This window comes from Aquarana catesbeiana, linkage group LG03 (genome assembly GCF_042186555.1).
Source record: "Aquarana catesbeiana isolate 2022-GZ linkage group LG03, ASM4218655v1, whole genome shotgun sequence".
NCBI classification, from domain to species: domain Eukaryota; kingdom Metazoa; phylum Chordata; class Amphibia; order Anura; family Ranidae; genus Aquarana; species Aquarana catesbeiana.
The window spans coordinates 515,996,573-516,015,080 of NC_133326.1; the positions used below are offsets into that span (position 1 = coordinate 515,996,573).

Consider the following 18,508-nt stretch of genomic DNA (forward strand, 5'->3'; position numbering starts at 1 on the left):
TAATCCTCCCTCAGCATAGCTCCACCTCAGCCTCTAATTAGAAACACTATATTAACCTGTACATTGCAAGCCAACCTTGCTGATCAACCATTGTGTGTTTAGCTTTCGTGTGCAACTTGCTGTGTCTCCTACGTCTGATTCCAGTTACCGATCTTGGCCTGTTCTCGACTATCCTTGTCTGCTTGTGACCCTGACCTTTGGCGTGTTCCATGTTTATCCTTGTCTGCTAGTCGCCCCGACCTTTGGCTTATCCCTTTACTATCCTTGTTCCAGCCTGCTGCTTCCTTGCTCTTTCTCCTGTAGTCTACCGTGAGCATAAGCTGTGAGACCCTGGGGGCTGTGACCTGGAGCCAGACTGCAGCGCAGTCCATCCTCACCACTAGAGGCTGTGGTGAACACCTGCTGGCTCTTAGACTCCGCGCCCTGGGGAATCTATGCTCTAGCTCCCAGTGGGATCTGTGTTGGTGCTCCAGTAGACCTGCTTCCTGAACCTCCCAGAGTTCACTCCGCAGCAGTCAGTCCTAGGGTCCACTACCTTAGCGGCACACTTCTGACTCCTACGGAGTGCATCTGTCACCTGGACTCAGGTGTCCTGACAATGGCATTGGCTAACAATCAGACAAGCCTATATGTAGGGAGATCTCAGAGAAGCTGATGCTACTCCACGCCAGATCTGTGCATTCAGCTCTCCCACCTTTTACCGGACACTAGAGGCTGATCTTGTTGTCAGCAAAGGGATCAGGCTCTTTGGATACAGCCCTGTAAGCCGTAATCCCACCCTAAGGGTAAGTGCTCGCTTATCCTCTCATAGGTGGCTGTCATGAAAGACGATATGGGAAAATTACAGTTGATTTACTGGTAACATCTTTTCCAGCAGTCTTTCAGGACAGCACCGTGTACCCACCCTGGTTGGTTTCCTTTTGGGTTCCTGACTCTGAAACCATCAAAAAGTAATTTATGGTGTATGATGTGTTCTTGTGTCTCCCCAGCTGGCTGGAGTTGCTCTTGAAGAACTGAGGAGCCGGCGGGAAAGCATGCCTTTTAAATCTAGGCTCGGCGGTGTTTCCTAAGAAGGGAGGAGCCGAGGTCTCTCCATAGGTGTCTGTCCTGGAAAAGATATTACCAGTAAATAACTCCAAATTTTTTTTCCCCCATTCTCCAAACAGGCATGCAAAATTTGATCTAAACAAAGTTTTTTTTTTTTTTTGTTTTTTTTTTGTTTTTTTTTTTTTTTCAGCTAGAATATGGTTTAGGTTTAAAATCTAAATCTTATGTTCCATACTACTGTGAACCGTGTAAGAAAAACCTATTGGCCATGGAAAAATAACTAACAACCAATAAAGACAGTGGTTTGCTAGGGTGAAAGACCCCATAAACATGTACATGGGGTACATCTTACTATTTGACTACGAGATAAAACCAGAGTTTTATGTATAGAAAAATTGGTGCATGTTGCGCTGACATGCAAACGTATATCAAATAGCCAGCACAACACTAAAACAAGTGTAAATCAAGAGATATGTGAAAGATATATAATTTCTTATCGTACATCACAGGATACAGAGCCGTAGTAGTTACTATGTGGGTTATAGGCCACCTTTAGGTGATGGACACTGGCACGCCCTAAGATAAAAAGTGCACTCTCTATATAACCCCTCCCACTACTGAGAGTATCTCAGTTTTTTAGTAAGACCAATTTCCTCACAAAAGTGGGACTTTGAATGGATCACAGACAGAGAGAATATAGAAAAATAATTACATTTTTATTATTACATGAATAGGCAACTCATGGTGAAAAACACAATACAAAGCATTGGGTAAAACCAAGACATATACATAAAAAAACACAGAATTAAAAGACCAACTATGAACCAAAGCCCAGAAGCTGTCAGGACGACAGACCAGCCAACGTGTTTCAAAAAACACACATGGTTTTTATCATCTTCAGGGACTAAACCGAGCTTATTATTTTCAAAGTTGTAAGTTGGATCTATAGTGATAAAATAAATATCCCAAACATGTACATAATGATTGAAACCTAGTCATGTGAGACAGCATGACATACAACAGGTTTACATACAGTGATACTGACCGCTGCTAGGAGCGTTTCACCAACACGAATGCGATAATTCAGTTAGGAAAAAAGGGGGGAATCAGGGGAGGATAGCCAACCGTCCCAAGCACCTCTGATTCACCCTTTTTTTCCTAACTGAATTATCACATTGTCCGGAGCAACAGGCTCCATTTCCTCCAGCCAGCAGCAGACCTCCGGTTAGTCTGGGGGGGGGGGGGGGGGGGTTCAAGAGGAAGAAACACTAAAAAAAAAAACAAAAAACAAAAAAAACCAAAAACATCACGCCGCACTACTCGGCAGCTTCCAGGCTCTCCTTGCCATTTTCTTCCTTCTCTGTAAGATCCCATAGGATCTGAGGCCCGCGCTTGCGCAGGAAAACTTCTTCTCTCTTTCAAAAAAGGAGGTGGGCAGTAGGCGACAGAGGGGGGTGGGGCTTAAAACAGCGTTGGCGTCCTTCAATGCCCAGTGCAGGAAAGAGTGTTTTTAAAAGCACTAGTGTTATTTCTGCAAGCTGTGGAGGGACACGAGGGTGAAAGAGGTTGGTGACACAAGTATTCTTTTTGAACACCTTTACCATTTGCATCACACTGAGCGTTAATAGCTGCGGCTGACTATTGCTCAAGCAATAGATGCGATTTCTTCTAGTAGTACCTCTGCTTTGTGTATCGGGCTATATTCAGAAGGGGGGGGGGGGTTGAATCACTCCCAAAAAAGGAGCTAAAAGGGTCTCCCTCAAGCTCTGGAAAGCCTACACTTCAAATGGCATCCTCCCCTGAAAGGGGGTGGCTGGTCAGAGTGAGCATCGGGGCCATGAAATGTTTGCAACTGTTTTCAACACTGCAGCCCCTGTTCATTTTTACTCTTTCCTCAGCCATGGTAGGTTTTTAAAAGAAGTTTGGATGTTGGATGCAAAGAGCTGCGCTTAGGACAATAGTTTAGGTATGCTGCCTCCCTTAAAAGAGCTTCCCTAGGGATTCTCTACTAACTAAAATTATATTACCAGGGGTTGTGGCGCTTCCTGTAGGGTAATAAATGGGAGGGGTGGTTACCCAGATGGTTTCCTTCAGTAGATCCCAATGGAGGTAACTAGACCTACCAGGTAGAAAAACTTTAGTTACCGTGAGGGTATGTGTGTCTGCACCTACACACACATATCCCCATGCACCCGTGTGTATCAGCAGATAAATAAATAGATGAGTAATGTTTTCAAAAAGGTCTGGTCTGAGGCCCCTAATAGTGTGGTAAATTTACACCATATGCCACCACTAGGTGAAAATACCATATATGCATACTACTGATCTAAAATAAACCATCAAAATAACCCTTTGCTCATCGTGCAAGGAAAACACATGTAAATATGAGTAAAAGAGTAAAAGACATTACATAATATCAAAATAGTCCCAATAAACGTAGTAAAATCAATTAAGTCCAAAGAAACAATTTTGCAGTGATTAAATTCCTTAAAGTGAAAAAACTTATGTGAAAAAACTTTTTAGTGAAACAGTTTTTTGTTCAAATCCAACGTTTCAGCAATTCCGTGACTTGAGTGCTCTCGAAAAATTCCTGTGACTTTTGTGCACCCCCTTTCGGGTCCCCACTCACCAGATCCAACAGCCCCACAAGGGGCGACCAGCATAAGATGTCTCAATCACGGTCTCCTTTCCACGGTAGTTGTACGGGCTCCCCAAGGTGGTTTCCGTGCCTCTGATTTTCCCAATGGATTCCTCCAATCTCAGATGGAGCAGGCTGCAAGGGGAGTTGCGGTCCAAATATTCTCTCCCCCACCTTCCTACCGAGCATCCAAATAGTTTCCCACTATTGGTTTCAATGTTCGCAATGGCTCCCTCATAAAAAGAAAAAATAGGAAGCTCCCATGGTGTAGTATATATAAAACGCTTTAATTCAAAAGAACTCCATCAGCTTACAGCGGAGTAAAAAATAGTAAAATAAAATAAAATAAATATACCATATATTTAGCTAAATAAACAACCAGTGAATAAAAACAAATTAGCTCACTCAGAGATACCCTGAGGACAGGCCCATAGCGGTAAAGAAAGTTGAAAAAACGTGCCGCTGTTTGGAGCTGTTTGCGCTCCACCTGCGTTCCAGCTAGGGCCCGTACCCGGAAGTGACGTAGCGTGCGTGGCGTTGTTGTACGCGTTTCGTCATAGGACGTCTTTAGCAACGACTAAAGACGTCCTATGACGAAACGCGTACAACGACGCCACGCACGCTACGTCACTTCCGGGTACGGGCCCTAGCTGGAACGCAGGTGGAGCGCAAACAGCTCCAAACAGCGGCACGTTTTTTCAACTTTCTTTACCGCTATGGGCCTGTCCTCAGGGTATCTCTGAGTGAGCTAATTTGTTTTTATTCACTGGTTGTTTATTTAGCTAAATATATGGTATATTTATTTTATTTTATTTTACTATTTTTTACTCCGCTGTAAGCTGATGGAGTTCTTTTGAATTAAAGCGTTTTATATATACTACACCATGGGAGCTTCCTATTTTTTCTTTTTATGAGGGAGCCATTGCGAACATTGAAACCAATAGTGGGAAACTATTTGGATGCTCGGTAGGAAGGTGGGGGAGAGAATATTTGGACCGCAACTCCCCTTGCAGCCTGCTCCATCTGAGATTGGAGGAATCCATTGGGAAAATCAGAGGCACGGAAACCACCTTGGGGAGCCCGTACAACTACCGTGGAAAGGAGACCGTGATTGAGACATCTTATGCTGGTCGCCCCTTGTGGGGCTGTTGGATCTGGTGAGTGGGGATCCGAAAGGGGGTGCACAAAAGTCACAGGAATTTTTCGAGAGCACTCAAGTCACGGAATTGCTGAAACGTTGGATTTGAACAAAAAACTGTTTCACTAAAAAGTTTTTTCACATAAGTTTTTTCACTTTAAGGAATTTAATCACTGCAAAATTGTTTCTTTGGACTTAATTGATTTTACTACGTTTATTGGGACTATTTTGATATTATGTAATGTCTTTTACTCTTTTACTCATATTTACATGTGTTTTCCTTGCACGATGAGCAAAGGGTTATTTTGATGGTTTATTTTAGATCAGTAGTATGCATATATGGTATTTTCACCTAGTGGTGGCATATGGTGTAAATTTACCACACTATTAGGGGCCTCAGACCAGACCTTTTTGAAAACATTACTCATCTATTTATTTATCTGCTGATACACACGGGTGCATGGGGATATGTGTGTGTAGGTGCAGACACACATACCCTCACGGTAACTAAAGTTTTTTCTACCTGGTAGGTCTAGTTACCTCCATTGGGATCTACTGAAGGAAACCATCTGGGTAACCACCCCTCCCATTTATTACCCTACAGGAAGCGCCACAACCCCTGGTAATATAATTTTTTTAAAAGAAGTTTAGTGACTTTAATCTCATCCCAGAGTGGTTAATCGCATCCCAGTGTGGTTAGATGCGACAGGTTCTCTTCCATTTTCCTAAGACCCTCAGACTGAGGAACTAGGGGCAGGAGAAGACGATTCCCTCAGGGGACCGTGGTAAGGCTGATGACTCCACTTCTGAGGTGTCACTTGCGGGAAAGTCAGCTTTCACTATCTGTAAGATTGATGGTACAATTTCTTGCTAAATGATCCGCACCACATTTCTGTACCCTTAACTGAGTGTTTGGGTTCGCTAAAGCCTCTTAAAGCTGTGCATGCTTTATCTTGTCCATTCTTTAGTGGTAACATTTTTTGTATCTGGAGGATCACCCAGATGAGCATTATTTTCCATTCTAAAAAGTTTTCGCACATTATCCTATGGTAGAGAAAATTCACTAAGCGGGGTATACCAGCAATTAACGCTACTACTGTATATCCTTTGTGAGTAAGTTTGACTTGTCCGGCAGACATTACTCAAATACTTGGGGATCCAATGGATAAAAGGTTGGAATTCCTATTAAAAACAAAAAACAAAAAAAAAAAACAACTTTTTTCTCTGGCAGGTTGAGTCTCAGCCTGCGCTGACAGTAATTGGTTAATCGTTGGGAAGCCAGTTTTAATGGGTGTTTAAGGTTCTCCTGCTCAGCAGGTCCAGGAGGCAGCTTTATGTTTGCAATAGTTGCTATGACAGATTGCGCTTTCGCAAAGCATCATGCAAGAAGCTCCTGGCTAGTCTTCCCTTTTGCGGTACGGCAGCTATCTGGGGATATCTTTTGATATATCCAAATAATTTCTAGCAAAAGAAAGATCCCACTTTTGCCTTTTTAAGTGAAGGACTAATTGTATTTTTTTTATTTCAAATTTCCTTCTTCTGTGCCAGGGGCATCAGCCTCCAGGCAGTCATGACGGCCTCTGCCGTCAGGTTCAAAGGGTGATCCTCATGGTTAATCCCCAGGAACAAAAGAGGTCTTGAGGGAGGAAGCCTACAAGATACTGTAGCCCCCTTTATGAGGAGGTGCCCCCGCTTGCTCAATGGGGAGAATTCTTCTACAGTTCTCAGGGATCTGGCAGAAGGAATGTCAAGACGAATGGGGGACTTCGTCAATAGCTCCAACGTACAAACTGGAGTTCCAAGAGTTTCCATCTCCGTTTTCTCAGATCAAACGTTCCTAAGGATCCAGAGAAAAAAATCTTTCTCTCTGGCATTGGACCATCTTTTGGCAAAAAGTGTTCATGGTGGTCCCATGTAAGAGCAGAGATTGGGATTTGGTTAAATCCAAATGGACATTCTAGATCTCAAAAATCTAAAATTCAAAAAAATGCTGAATATAATCTCTCCCTTTTTGCATGAAGATGCATTTCTCCATATGCCTATTTCCTCGCTCACTAGTAAGTTTCTTTCAAAGTAGAAAATCTTCTTTTTCAGTGTGTAGAGCTGCTTTCCGATCTAGCTGCTACACCTCAAGTTCTGGCTCCTTTTCTAGCCAGATTGAGGGCCCAAGGTATAACGATTATGGTTTACCTAGTCAATCTGTTCTTGTTAGACCAAAAGTATGGTCACCACATTCGACTACCTGGAATATCTAGGTCGCATTCTCAACCTAAGAGGAATCTTCTTTAAAAGCTGAAGAAAATACTTGGGCCTAATCGTAGGTACACCCATAAAAGGGTATTCATACCCCAGGCTAAGATCAGTGCTATAAAGGTTGCTCTCCTTCATACCCGGCAAGGGTTCAGGCTGCAGGAGGTCCTGTCCTCATCAGACCGGCGGCTGTGGGGCTCCAGGGAGGAGGCGCGCTTCAGAGGTGAGAGCGGCGTCTCCTCTGTTTGTATTAGCCTCCATGCTTCTTCCGGGTCCCGGGTGGCGAGCGCGTCACTCAGGGGGGTGCGACGCGGCTTCTGGTTCCAGCCGCTGGAACGCAGGGAGAGGAGGCGGGCTCAAGTAGGTGTGATTTTCGGTCCGCGCAGCGGTGTAAGGACCGGGGAAAATTAAAATAAAAGCAGCCGGAGGCCGATACAGCTTTGCCAGGATGGAAGAGGAGCAGACGGCGGTGGCAGGAGCCACGAACACCAGCCAGGCTCAGTCAAGCAGGGTGAGAGAGGCCCTGTACTTTATCTTAGAGCTTGTGTTTTTCCCTCACTTGCTTCCCTGAAGGGAGGTGCAAGGGAGCCTGCGCCACCTTCCTTGTTTACAGTATTAAGGAAGGTGCGTTTTTTGTTATATCTGTATATAGTGACTCAGTGGGGGAGAGTCGCTGTGGAAAGCTGCGGTAACAAGTATAGGAGCTAAAGGGTTAGCTCCTTCTCTTGGGCAGCTGGTGATTGTTTTCTTTATATATATATATATATATATATATATATATATATATATATATATATATATATATATATATATATATATATATATATATATATATATATATATATATATATATATATATATATATATATATATATATATATATATATATATATATATATAATATATGGGATAAAGCAGTTAATCATTTATCATGTTTATGTATATATGGATATGCTTTAATATAAAGGTCTGTGTTGGTGTATTTCAGGCTAAAGTCAAACATTCCTCCCCTCCTCCTATGAGGAAATGCCCGTCTTGCAAAAATACGCTTAGGGGATCATGGCCTAAAGCGTTATGCAAGACCTGTATGGCAGACCTAGTTGGGGAGGAAACTGCCCCAACTACACCTGCTACCCAGCCAGGAGAATTATTAAACTCCTTTAGGAAAGAACTAGCGGACACATTTGAGTCGTTCTGTTCTTTTTTGGATAAACATCCGGGGGCACAACCAAACAGTAGTGGCAATTCGCCATCCTGTACTGTTCTCGTCCACGTATTCCTGTACCCAGAGGGGACAGTGATTCAGAGGACGAAGAGAGAAGTGTTTCCCCAGGTTCTGAGGAAGAGGAGGATGAAGAAAAGGAAGTTTCTTCTTCTCGCTATAGATTGTCTTTAGATGAAGTGGATGATCTGTTAAAAACTATACATACAACTTTAAACATCAAGGAAGACAAGGCTCAGCTGTCTCTGCACGATAAGATGTTCCAGGGTATGGGAGAAGTAAAGCATCGGTATTCCCAGTACATAAGTTTATATCCAAAATGGTGAAAAGAGAATGGAAGGACCCAGAGAGGGCCCCTTTTCTAAATCTCTCAAGCGAAGATTCCCTTTCGAGGACGATGGTAATCAAGTCTGGAATAAAAAGCCAAAGCTTGATGCGGCCTTTTCACAGGTGTCAAGGAACACAGACTTCACCTTCGAGGACATGGGCGTCATGAAAGACCCCATGGACAAGAGAGCAGACTCCCTATTAAAAAAAAAAAAACATGGGATTCGTCTCTAGCCAATTTAAAACCAGCTATGGCATCAACTGTGGTGGCCAGAAACCTGGAACATTGGCTTGAACAATTAAAAACGCACATTGAAGCAGGAACTTCCCGCAAGGACCTGCTAGACACTCTGCCTGTACTACAGAAAGCCGTTGGGTACATGGCAGATGCCTCTGCCGAATCTATTAAAATGTTGGCAAGATCCGCGGCCTTGGTAAACTCAGCTCGCAGAGCTTTATGGGTTAAGACCTGGTCAGGGGATACTGCCTCAAAGGCAAAATTATGTGGGTTACCTTACGAGGGGAACTTGGTTGGAAGCCGTATTTGATAGAATGGCTGATAAGAAGAAGGCCTTCCCAATAAAAAAGAAGGTAGTTCCACAGGCCAAAAAGAATTTTTGTTCTTTTCGACAAACCGAACAGAAGGAGACTGGTATAAAAGACCCCGGAGGTCACAAAGAGGAAGGGGGGAGTCAGGGGTACTATTCCGACCTCCTGGCCAAACCACAAAGAACCAATGACAGTCCTCCGACTGTGGGAGGAAGGTTGCAAGCCTTTTTTCCACAGTGGAAGACAGCGACCTCCAGTCCGTTCTTCCTCAAAATAATAGCAGAGGGGTACAGACTGGAGTTCTCCCAATCCTCTCCAAATCGCTTTTATGTAACCCAGGCTCCCCGGGACCTAGAAAAATCTCTAGGGATGTTAGCTTTACTTCAGGAACTCATCCAACAGAGGGTAATTATAACTGTCCCACCCCCACCCCCCCACCCCCGAAAAGGAAGGGAAAAGGGTGCTATTCGCACATATTCCTGCTAAGGAAACTATCAGGGAAATTCTGTTTAATCTTAAACCTGAAGGTATTAAACAAATCAATCAAATACAAGAAGTTCAGAATGGACACGATATTTTCAGTGAAAAATCTTCTGACGCCAGGGTACTTTTTGGCATCAATAGATCTGAGAGATGCATACCTGCACGTGCCTATAGCCCCAACATCGCAGAAGTACCTAAGATTAGCGGTCAAGATATGAGAGTCAATTTTACATTTACAGTTCAGAGCCCTCCCTTTTGGCCTGTCGTCCTCACCAAGGATATTTACAAAAGTTATAGCAGAGGCCCTAGCACCCCTCAGACTAAAGGGGATATCAATAGTACCATACCTGGACGATCTCTTGCTATTTGCCAGAACAAGGGATCTATTGGAGAAAGATCTAGAAGAGACGAGAACACACTTGGAGAGTCTCGGATGGATCATCAACAAAGAAAAATCAAATATGATCCCGTTCCAGACAAAGTTTCTGGGTTATACTATCCGTTCCATTCAGGGAAGGATTTTTCTCCCAGAGGACAAGATAGAAAAAGTCCAGAAGGCAGTAAAAGGAACTCAAACAAATCTGCCAATTTCAATCAGGACAGCTATGTCTGTTCCAGGCCTCCTAATGTCCTCAATATCAGCAGTGCAATGGGCACGTCTCCATGCAAGAGATCTCCAGCAGACAATTCTCAGGAATTGGTCCTATGGCGAACCGCTGGAGAAATTGATCAGGATCCCCCCTCAGGTTCAGAGAAAACTATAGTGGTGGAGGAGTCAATCAAATTTGGACAGGGGTCTACTTTGGATTTTTCCCATAGAGCAAAGGCTGACAACAGACGCAAGCTTCTGGGGTTGGGGTGCCCATCTGGATGGACAGATGGCCCAAGGAGCATGGACAACCAGAGAGGCCAGGAGATCCTCCAACTGGAGGGAGTTGAGGGCCCTTCTTCTGGGACTATGGGCTTTCAGGGACAAAGTTCTGGGTCACCACATTCAGGTGTTGTCGGACAATGCCACAGCAGTGGCCTATATAACAAGACAGGGGGGCACAAGGAGCAGAGTGTTGCTTTCCTCACCCCTTCAAATTATGTCCTGGGCGGAAGCCAATCTAGCATCCCTGACGGGGGTACACCTAAAGGGGGATCTGAATCGGATCGCAGATTTCCTAAGCAGGGAAAGGGTACTGGAATCGGAGTGGAGTCTGAATACAGACGTATTCCAGAGGATAACAGGAAGATGGGGGACTCCCCAAATAGACCTGTTTGCATCCCACTCCAATGCAAAGGTAGAGACTTACTTCTCCCTGAACAGACGAGATCAAGCGGAAGGACTAGACGCGCTAGCGCAACCATGGACCTTCCACTTGTGCTATGCCTTTCCCCCACTTCCAAATGATTCCATTAGTACTAAAAAATCTACAGAGGTAGTCTATAGCCATGATCTTGGTAGCCCCATTCTGGCCCAAAAGGGCATGGTTTTCAACCATAGAGAAAATGGCGGTAGAACCCCACTGGTTTCTTCCCTTACAGAGAGACCTTCTGACCCAAGGGCCCCTTCAGCACCCCAATATCGAGCACCTAAGACTAGCTGCTTGGTTACTGAGGAGCAGATCCTAAAAAATAAAGACTTGTCTAATAAATTAATTTCAACACTTCTAGACAGCCGAAAGAAGGTCCCTAGAAAGATTTACTTTAAGACATGGAAATGTTTCAATTCCTGGTGCGCAAGCAAACAGTTTTCACCAAGGGAAGTGGTTTCCGTGTTAGAATTCCTACACGAAGGAATGGAAAAAGGGTTGGCGACTAGCACCCTAAAGGTGCAAGTGGCCGCTCTTTCGGTGTTTCTGGAGAGACAATTATCCCACTTATTAGATATTTTTTTTAAGGCACTGACCAGAGCTAGGCCAGTACCCTTAAGTTTTTCCCAAAATGGGATTTATCTCTGGTGTTACAGGGTCTCACCAAAAGACCCTTCGAACCTCTAGAAGAAGCAACAATCAAATTTTGGTCCCTTAAATTAGCACTTTTAGTTGCATTCACTTCAGCCAGGAGGGTGAGCGAATTGCAAGCCCTGTCCATTATTGAACCTTTCTGTTCTATATTTCCGGACCGGGTAGTGCTGAGAACTGACCCGAGTTTTTTACCTAAAGTTTCAACGGTATTCCACAGGTCGCAGGAGATAGTTCTCCCGACTTTCTGTCCTTCACCATCTGGCACGAGGGAAAGAGACTTTCACAGCCTAGATGTAAGGAGATGTATACTACATTATCTGAAGATCACAAGTGAATTCAGAAAATCAAATTCACTGTTTATACTATTCTCTGGCCCACGTAAGGGATACGGTGCTTCCAAAAGCACTGTAGGTAGGTGGCTACGAATGGCCATCAATGAAGCCTATAAAGCTTCAGGGGTAGATCCTCCCGCAGGAGTTGGGGCCTATTTAACCAGGGCAGTAGCAGCATCCTGGGCGGAACGGGCAGGGGCTTCTCCAGGACGGATCTGCAAGGTGGCTACTTGGACAAGCTTCTCCACTTTTACCCGCCATTATAGGTTGGATTTGCTCTCTGCATCAGAGCAGTCCTTTGGCAGAAAAGTTCTACAGGCGGTGGTCCCACCCTAGAATAAGTACTCTTTTATCATCTCCAGGTGCTGTCCTGAAAGACGAGGTGAGAAAACCTTAGTTAGACTTACCGGTAACTGTTTTTCTACGAGTCTTTCAGGACAGCACCGATGACCCGCCCTAAAGCATTATAAGTATTAGAAAATGTGGTGTTATTGCTATATTCTGCTTATCTAATTTCAGCATGGCTGGAGGTACTCTTAAACAACTGAGGCCATGGTGGAAGTGTCCGTTCTATAAAGAAAACTGACTGCAGTGTTTCCTGGGAAAGTGGGTGGAGCTGCGCTCTCTCCAGGTGCTGTCCTGAAAGACTCGTAGAAATACCATTACCGGTAAGTCTAACTAAGATTTTCAGTTACCTGGGAAATAGTATCAACATATGCCAACCTTTTTTGTTTAGGTTGGGGGACAGTCCTGAAAGAGGCAGCTGTCCAGGAGAAGTGGCCTAGATCAGAAATGGCCTTGCCCATTAACATTTTAAAAATTCAGGCAGAACACTTGGTTCTGAGGGCCTGAATTAATCACCAAGGGGGCACAAGAAGTTGTGCGGCCCAGAGAAAGGTGAATCTTATCCTATCGGCAGTTTTCATTCTAGGAATAGAAAATTGGTAGGCGGGCTACTTGAGTCGCCAGCAGTTTTCCCTGATAGAATGGTTCCTTCACCCCGATATCTTCCTGTCAATATGTCAAGGATGGGGGATCCCAGACATAGATCAGTTTTGCGTCCAGGATTAACAAAAAAGATTGACAACTTTGTGTCTAGAATAAAGGATCCGCTAGCATGCGGAAAAGATGCCTTGCTATTCCCGTGGAATCGGTTCTCACTGATTCGTGCATTCCCTCCTATTCTGCCTGCATCCACAACTTCTTCACAGGATCAAGCAGGAAGGGAAGTCGTTGATTCTTGTGACCCCCAGCGGGGTCCAGGAAATCTTGGTATGCAGAGATCGTAGAGATGGCAGTAGGGAACCCATGGACCCTACCTTCACGCCCAGATTTTCTCTCGCAAGGTCCGAAGTTCCATCCTACTTTACAAACGATAATTTTAACGGTTTGGCTATTGAGGCCCACACTCTGAAGAAGCGCGGGCTGTCAGGTTCGATAGTTTTCTACCTTGGTTTATGCAGAGCCAGCCTCCATGGTTCTATATTATGGAGTCTGGGAAACATATGTCTCCTGGTGTGAAACCAGGAGCTGCACCCCAGGAAATAAGTCTAGGTAGAGTGCTTGATTTTTTTTTTTTTCTGCAGATGGGGTGAGAAATAAAGCTGGCCTTGAGTGCTTTCTAAGGATAGGTCTCGGCCTTATCGGTATTATTACAACGACCTCTTGCTTCGCATTTTTGGTCTATAACTTTATTCAGGGGGTAACTTGGCTTAATCTCCGGTTAAGTAACCCCTGAACCCTTGGGACTTAGTTTTGTTGGCATTACAAAACAGCCTTTTTCTTTGAAGTACATCACGGGGCACAGAGCCGTAGTAGTTACTATGTGGGTTATAGGCCACCTTCAGGTGATGGACACTGACACGCCCTAAGATAAAAAGTGCACTCCCTATATAACCCCTCCCACTACTGAGAGTATCTCAGTTTTGTAGCAAAGCAATACATGTGTATACCAAAGAAGGGAGGGACCTCTGTGTCCCGTGATGTACTTCAAAGAAAAGGATTTTACAGGTAAGCTGTTTTAAAAATCCTGTTTTCTTATCGTACATCACGGGACTCAGAGCCATAGTAGTTACTATGTGGGATGTCTCATAGCAATGCCAACTGAAGGGAGGGAGACACAACAAAAAGTAGGGCAATAAGAGACTAGAGGACCAATACTGCAGCCTGCAGTACCCTGCGCCCAAAGGCGACATCCTCATGACCTTTTTACATCTATTTGATAGAATCTGGTAAATGTATGGACTGAAGACCAAGTTGCAGCCTTGCAGGTCTGAGCCAAGGAGGCTTGGTGATTCACTGCCCAGGAAGCACTTACAACCCTAGGAGGAGTGCGTTTTGATTTGAGAGGGTGGAATCCACCTCTTTAACCATGAGTTTGAACAATTACTTGTCAAAACCATTTAGAATAGTAGATTTTAATGCTGTTTGTCCTCCTTTAGGACTTTCAAGCAACACAAATAAAAACAACCGTTTTCCGAATCTGAGCAATCGCCTTAAGTAGACATTGACTGCTCTCACCACATCAAAAAAATATAGCGATTTTTCTTCCAAAGAACAGGGTTCTGGAAAAAGGGCTGTAGAACAATATCCTGGTTTAGATAAAAACCTGATACTAACTTTGGTAAAAAGTCAGGATGAGGATGCAATACTACCTCATCCTTGTGAACCAGAAAAATATGGCTCTTTACAAGAAAGAGCAGCCAATACTGATACCCTTCTTGCAGCAGTTATGGTTACCAGAAAAAATTGTTTCCCTGTCAAAAAAAGGACCAGGGGAATATGTCGTACTGGCCCAAAAAGGATTTTACAGGTAAGCGGTTTTTAAAAATCCTATTTTTGTGCAGCGCTCAAAAATTCATGATGATACAATCTAATATATAATGTGAAATGACCACAAATTAAAAACAGTGAAAAGTGATGTGAGATTCACACCCAAACAAAAGTCTATGTTCCATCATATAAAGATTTTTAAACCATGACTATAACAGTCCTTGGATAAACGGTGAAAACAGATTATATAGCCAGAAAGGGGATTCCACGTGACATCAGTGTTGAAGTGAAGACACAGACAATAAAACCACCACCGGTTAGTGAGGAGGCTTACCGGAGTGAGAGGTCTCAAATGGGCATATGCTTGGTGAGTCAACAAGGCATATGGTGTAAACACCAAGGTATGGGACCTCCACGTCTGGGCTCCAGATCATGATGGAACATGTTCCAATTGGTCAAGAGATGTCACAGAGAAGCATTCCTCAGAAGCAACCAACTTGTCGGACCAAATCCTCTCAAATGTTCAAAATGGCATGACCAAAAAAGAAAATACTCCACATAGTGTGAATCTGTATAAACCTACTTGTAGAAATGTATAAAAAAATTGGAAAAGCTCACATTTGGAAAGTGGATCAAGCGCTTGAAAATATAAGGTTTGTGGGAGTTTTATGTATACTTGGTTCTACTGGGTTCAGTCTTAACAGACCAAGAAGTAGCTTGCCAATAAAAAATATTCAACAGCTCCAGCTTTAGCATTTTCTGATATTTTCCCCTTTTACAAATTCCTTAAGCCTTGTGATTACCCCCACCCCCTGCTTTATTTTTTCTTCTAAGCTCCTGCCCTCCTTCCCTATATGTCTGATTTTATAAAGTTTTACACACAAAGAAAATTTAAAATTGTAATATTCCTAACACTTTAGAATTCTTTACTAGGTCATTCAAGCTCACCTAAATGTTATCTCGTATAACTTATGTTTACTACGCTTTGTTATTGTAATTTTGTAAAGATATGTACAAGGCAAACAATATTGTGTGAACACTCTGTCTTATTCAATAGAATACTTGGTAGCAATTCTAAATAAAGGATTAAAAAATGGTTTCATACTGTAGAGGGGGAAATAAAAGTTCTACAAATCAAAAATAAAATTAAAGCAAATGTGATGGACTATCGCAATAACAGCTCCCATATTATCATTTTTAATTTTTTTATTTAGTTTGATTCATAGGAAAAAATAACATTTTCAACAGGTAATTCATGTAGGTCTTTCACTGGCATTGTGGCTTTCCCCTGTCTGGTACTGCTACTGGTATATTGCATTTTGTATCTTTTTAAGTTATGTTCACCTAGATTTTGCATATAATTAGTTATTTTTTTGCAGTGGGAGGTGGAGAAGTTGCCAATTTTGCTGCTTATGCCTTTGCGCCAGCAACCATTGTTACACCACTGGGGGCCCTCAGTGTGCTGATCAGGTAATTGCCTTCCATAGAGCAAAGGCTTGCTACTAACTAGCTGAGATGACAACATAATTGTAATGTTAACTTCACTTATTGTCCTTTTTTAGTGCTGTCATGTCATCTTATTTGCTGGGGGAACGCTTGAATCTCTTGGGAAAGTTGGGGTGTGCACTCAGTGTGTTGGGGAGCACTGTACTGGTGATCCACTCCCCAGAAGAACAAGAGGTTACCACGCTGGAAGATATGACCTCCAAGCTTAAGGATCCAGGTAGGAGGGGGCCATACTCCACTTTTAATTCTAACAATTGTCTATCTATTCTATCATTTCCTTGCTGCTAGATATATAGAATATAATTTAAAATACCCTATAATACATGTTTACATTTCTGATCTAATGTTTTTCTTGCTTAAATTCAATTCCTTTTTTAATTCACAGGTTTCATTGTGTACATCAGTATTCTCTTCGTCTGTTGCCTGGTCCTCATCTTCTTTCTCTCACCTCGCTTTGGCCAAACGAACATTCTAATCTATTTAGCGGTATGCTCCCTGTTGGGTGCCTTCTCAGTGTCTTCTGTAAAAGGTCTAGGAATAGCTGTGAAAGGACTTCTTACAGGCCTGCCAGTCTACCAGCATCCTTTGCCATGGATACTCATCCCTATCCTTATCATATCGGTTGTCACCCAGGTGAACTACCTCAACAAATCACTGGACACCTTCAATACATCCCTAGTCTTTCCAATCTACTATGTCTTATTCACCACAGTGGTCATTACTACATCCTTAATTTTGTTTAAGGAATGGGTGTCCATGTCGCCATTTGATGGTGTTGGTGCAGTGTGTGGCTTTCTCATCATAATCTTGGGAGTCTTCATGCTCCATGCGTTTAATAACTTGGACATCAGCTTAAAGAGCCTTCAGCAACAGTTTAAAACCTTTGCACCTGTCACAGAGGAAAGTAAAGAAGACACAATAGCTGAAACCACCAAAGCTAAAACTAAGAAAGAAGACAAGATCACTTTAATAGACAACATGGAGACTGAGAACAGTGGTGGTATTCCCAAAGTGTTTGTTATTTACACTTAGACTGGATTTATGCACTTTTCTTTCACTGAGCAATTTTGGTCTTATGCTTTTGTGTACGCAACCGTTCAGCAGGCCACAAAACATGGTGGGTTTATAAAGCCCATGTTTTTTTTTTTTTTTTTTTTTAGGGCATATGTGATCTTTGGCCAGATCTGATCACTGTTTTTTATAGACTTCTGATGTTCCTATCCTGCAAAGTTTGTCTTTCCCTTTATCCCTGGACAGACAGAAATATATAATTAATCTGATGACCTTCAGTGTGACATGTATGAAGATCTAATGAAGGATCACTAAAGGAAAATTGGGTTGAGCAGCTTTGGTCAGAACGACACTTTGTCTTTTGAGGAGATTTTCACATACTTCTATCATATATATCTGGGAAAGAAAGAAAAAAAAATGCTCCCTGATGGGGAAACCGACAACAATAAAATCCTGATCGGTTTTTCTCACACTTTCAGAAATGTATAATCTCAAGTTCTTCGGTACTTTTTTTTTTTTTTTTTTTTTTTTTTTTTTTAAATCATTGTGCCCATATTTTCACTTGGGTTCTACCGTTATATCTTGGTTTGGAGGAGCTAGCAACCCTGTTCTGTTTTTATTGCTGGCTGTGTCTCCCCTAAGCAGATTCACGCCGATGAACATTTATTTTCACCAGGAAAAATTTGAAGTAAAAAACAATATTGAACGGTCACTGAAAGAGGAATAAAGGGAAAATGTTCCAATGAAAACACTTGTTCCTAAGACAACCATAAAGGGGAGACCTGAGAGGTGTGTTAACCATTCCCTACTCTATTCAAAATGTCAACAAACGTTTTGGCTTTAGCATATGGGGTTTATTTACTAAAGGCAAATGGACTGTGCAGAGCTTAGTAAATGAGGTGACGCTTCACTTTGCAAAGAATACCCAATCGCATGCAAGTGAAGTAAAAAAGATAGCATTTTTGCTTGCACACAATTGGCTAATGGAACTCAGAGTTTCTACTCATTTACCAAGTTCTGGAGCAACTGCAATCTATTTGCGTTTTAGTAAATCCACCCAGTGTGTGTAACACTCATATTGTGCATACATGAGAGGGAAGGTCACCTCAAATGAAGGGGCCTCTCAGCCGATAGACAGGAATCGGACTTTAGGGTAATTGCTTCTTGATTTAATGTATACATGATGGCCTTGATTTTGTTCGTTTTTTTTCTTTTTTTAATTTATTTATTTTTTTGTGTGAGCAGTGTTTAACATGTACATATATTTTAATATGCCAGTTT

The 18,508-nt window shown here is 42.8% G+C and overlaps 1 protein-coding gene across 1 annotated transcript in view; it reads left to right on the forward strand.

Moving 5' to 3' along the window:
• The window catches only part of NIPAL4 (NIPA like domain containing 4), a 60,261-nt gene extending 42,502 nt beyond the window's left edge, over positions 1–17,759 (forward strand). Inside the window, exons 4-6 of the mRNA XM_073621170.1 lie at positions 16,090–16,180; positions 16,273–16,433; positions 16,602–17,759. Coding sequence (XP_073477271.1) covers positions 16,090–16,180; positions 16,273–16,433; positions 16,602–17,248 — 899 coding nt within the window. The 3' untranslated portion in view covers positions 17,249–17,759. The remainder of the gene's footprint in view (positions 1–16,089; positions 16,181–16,272; positions 16,434–16,601) is intronic.
• The last annotated feature ends 749 nt before the right edge of the window (positions 17,760–18,508 follow it).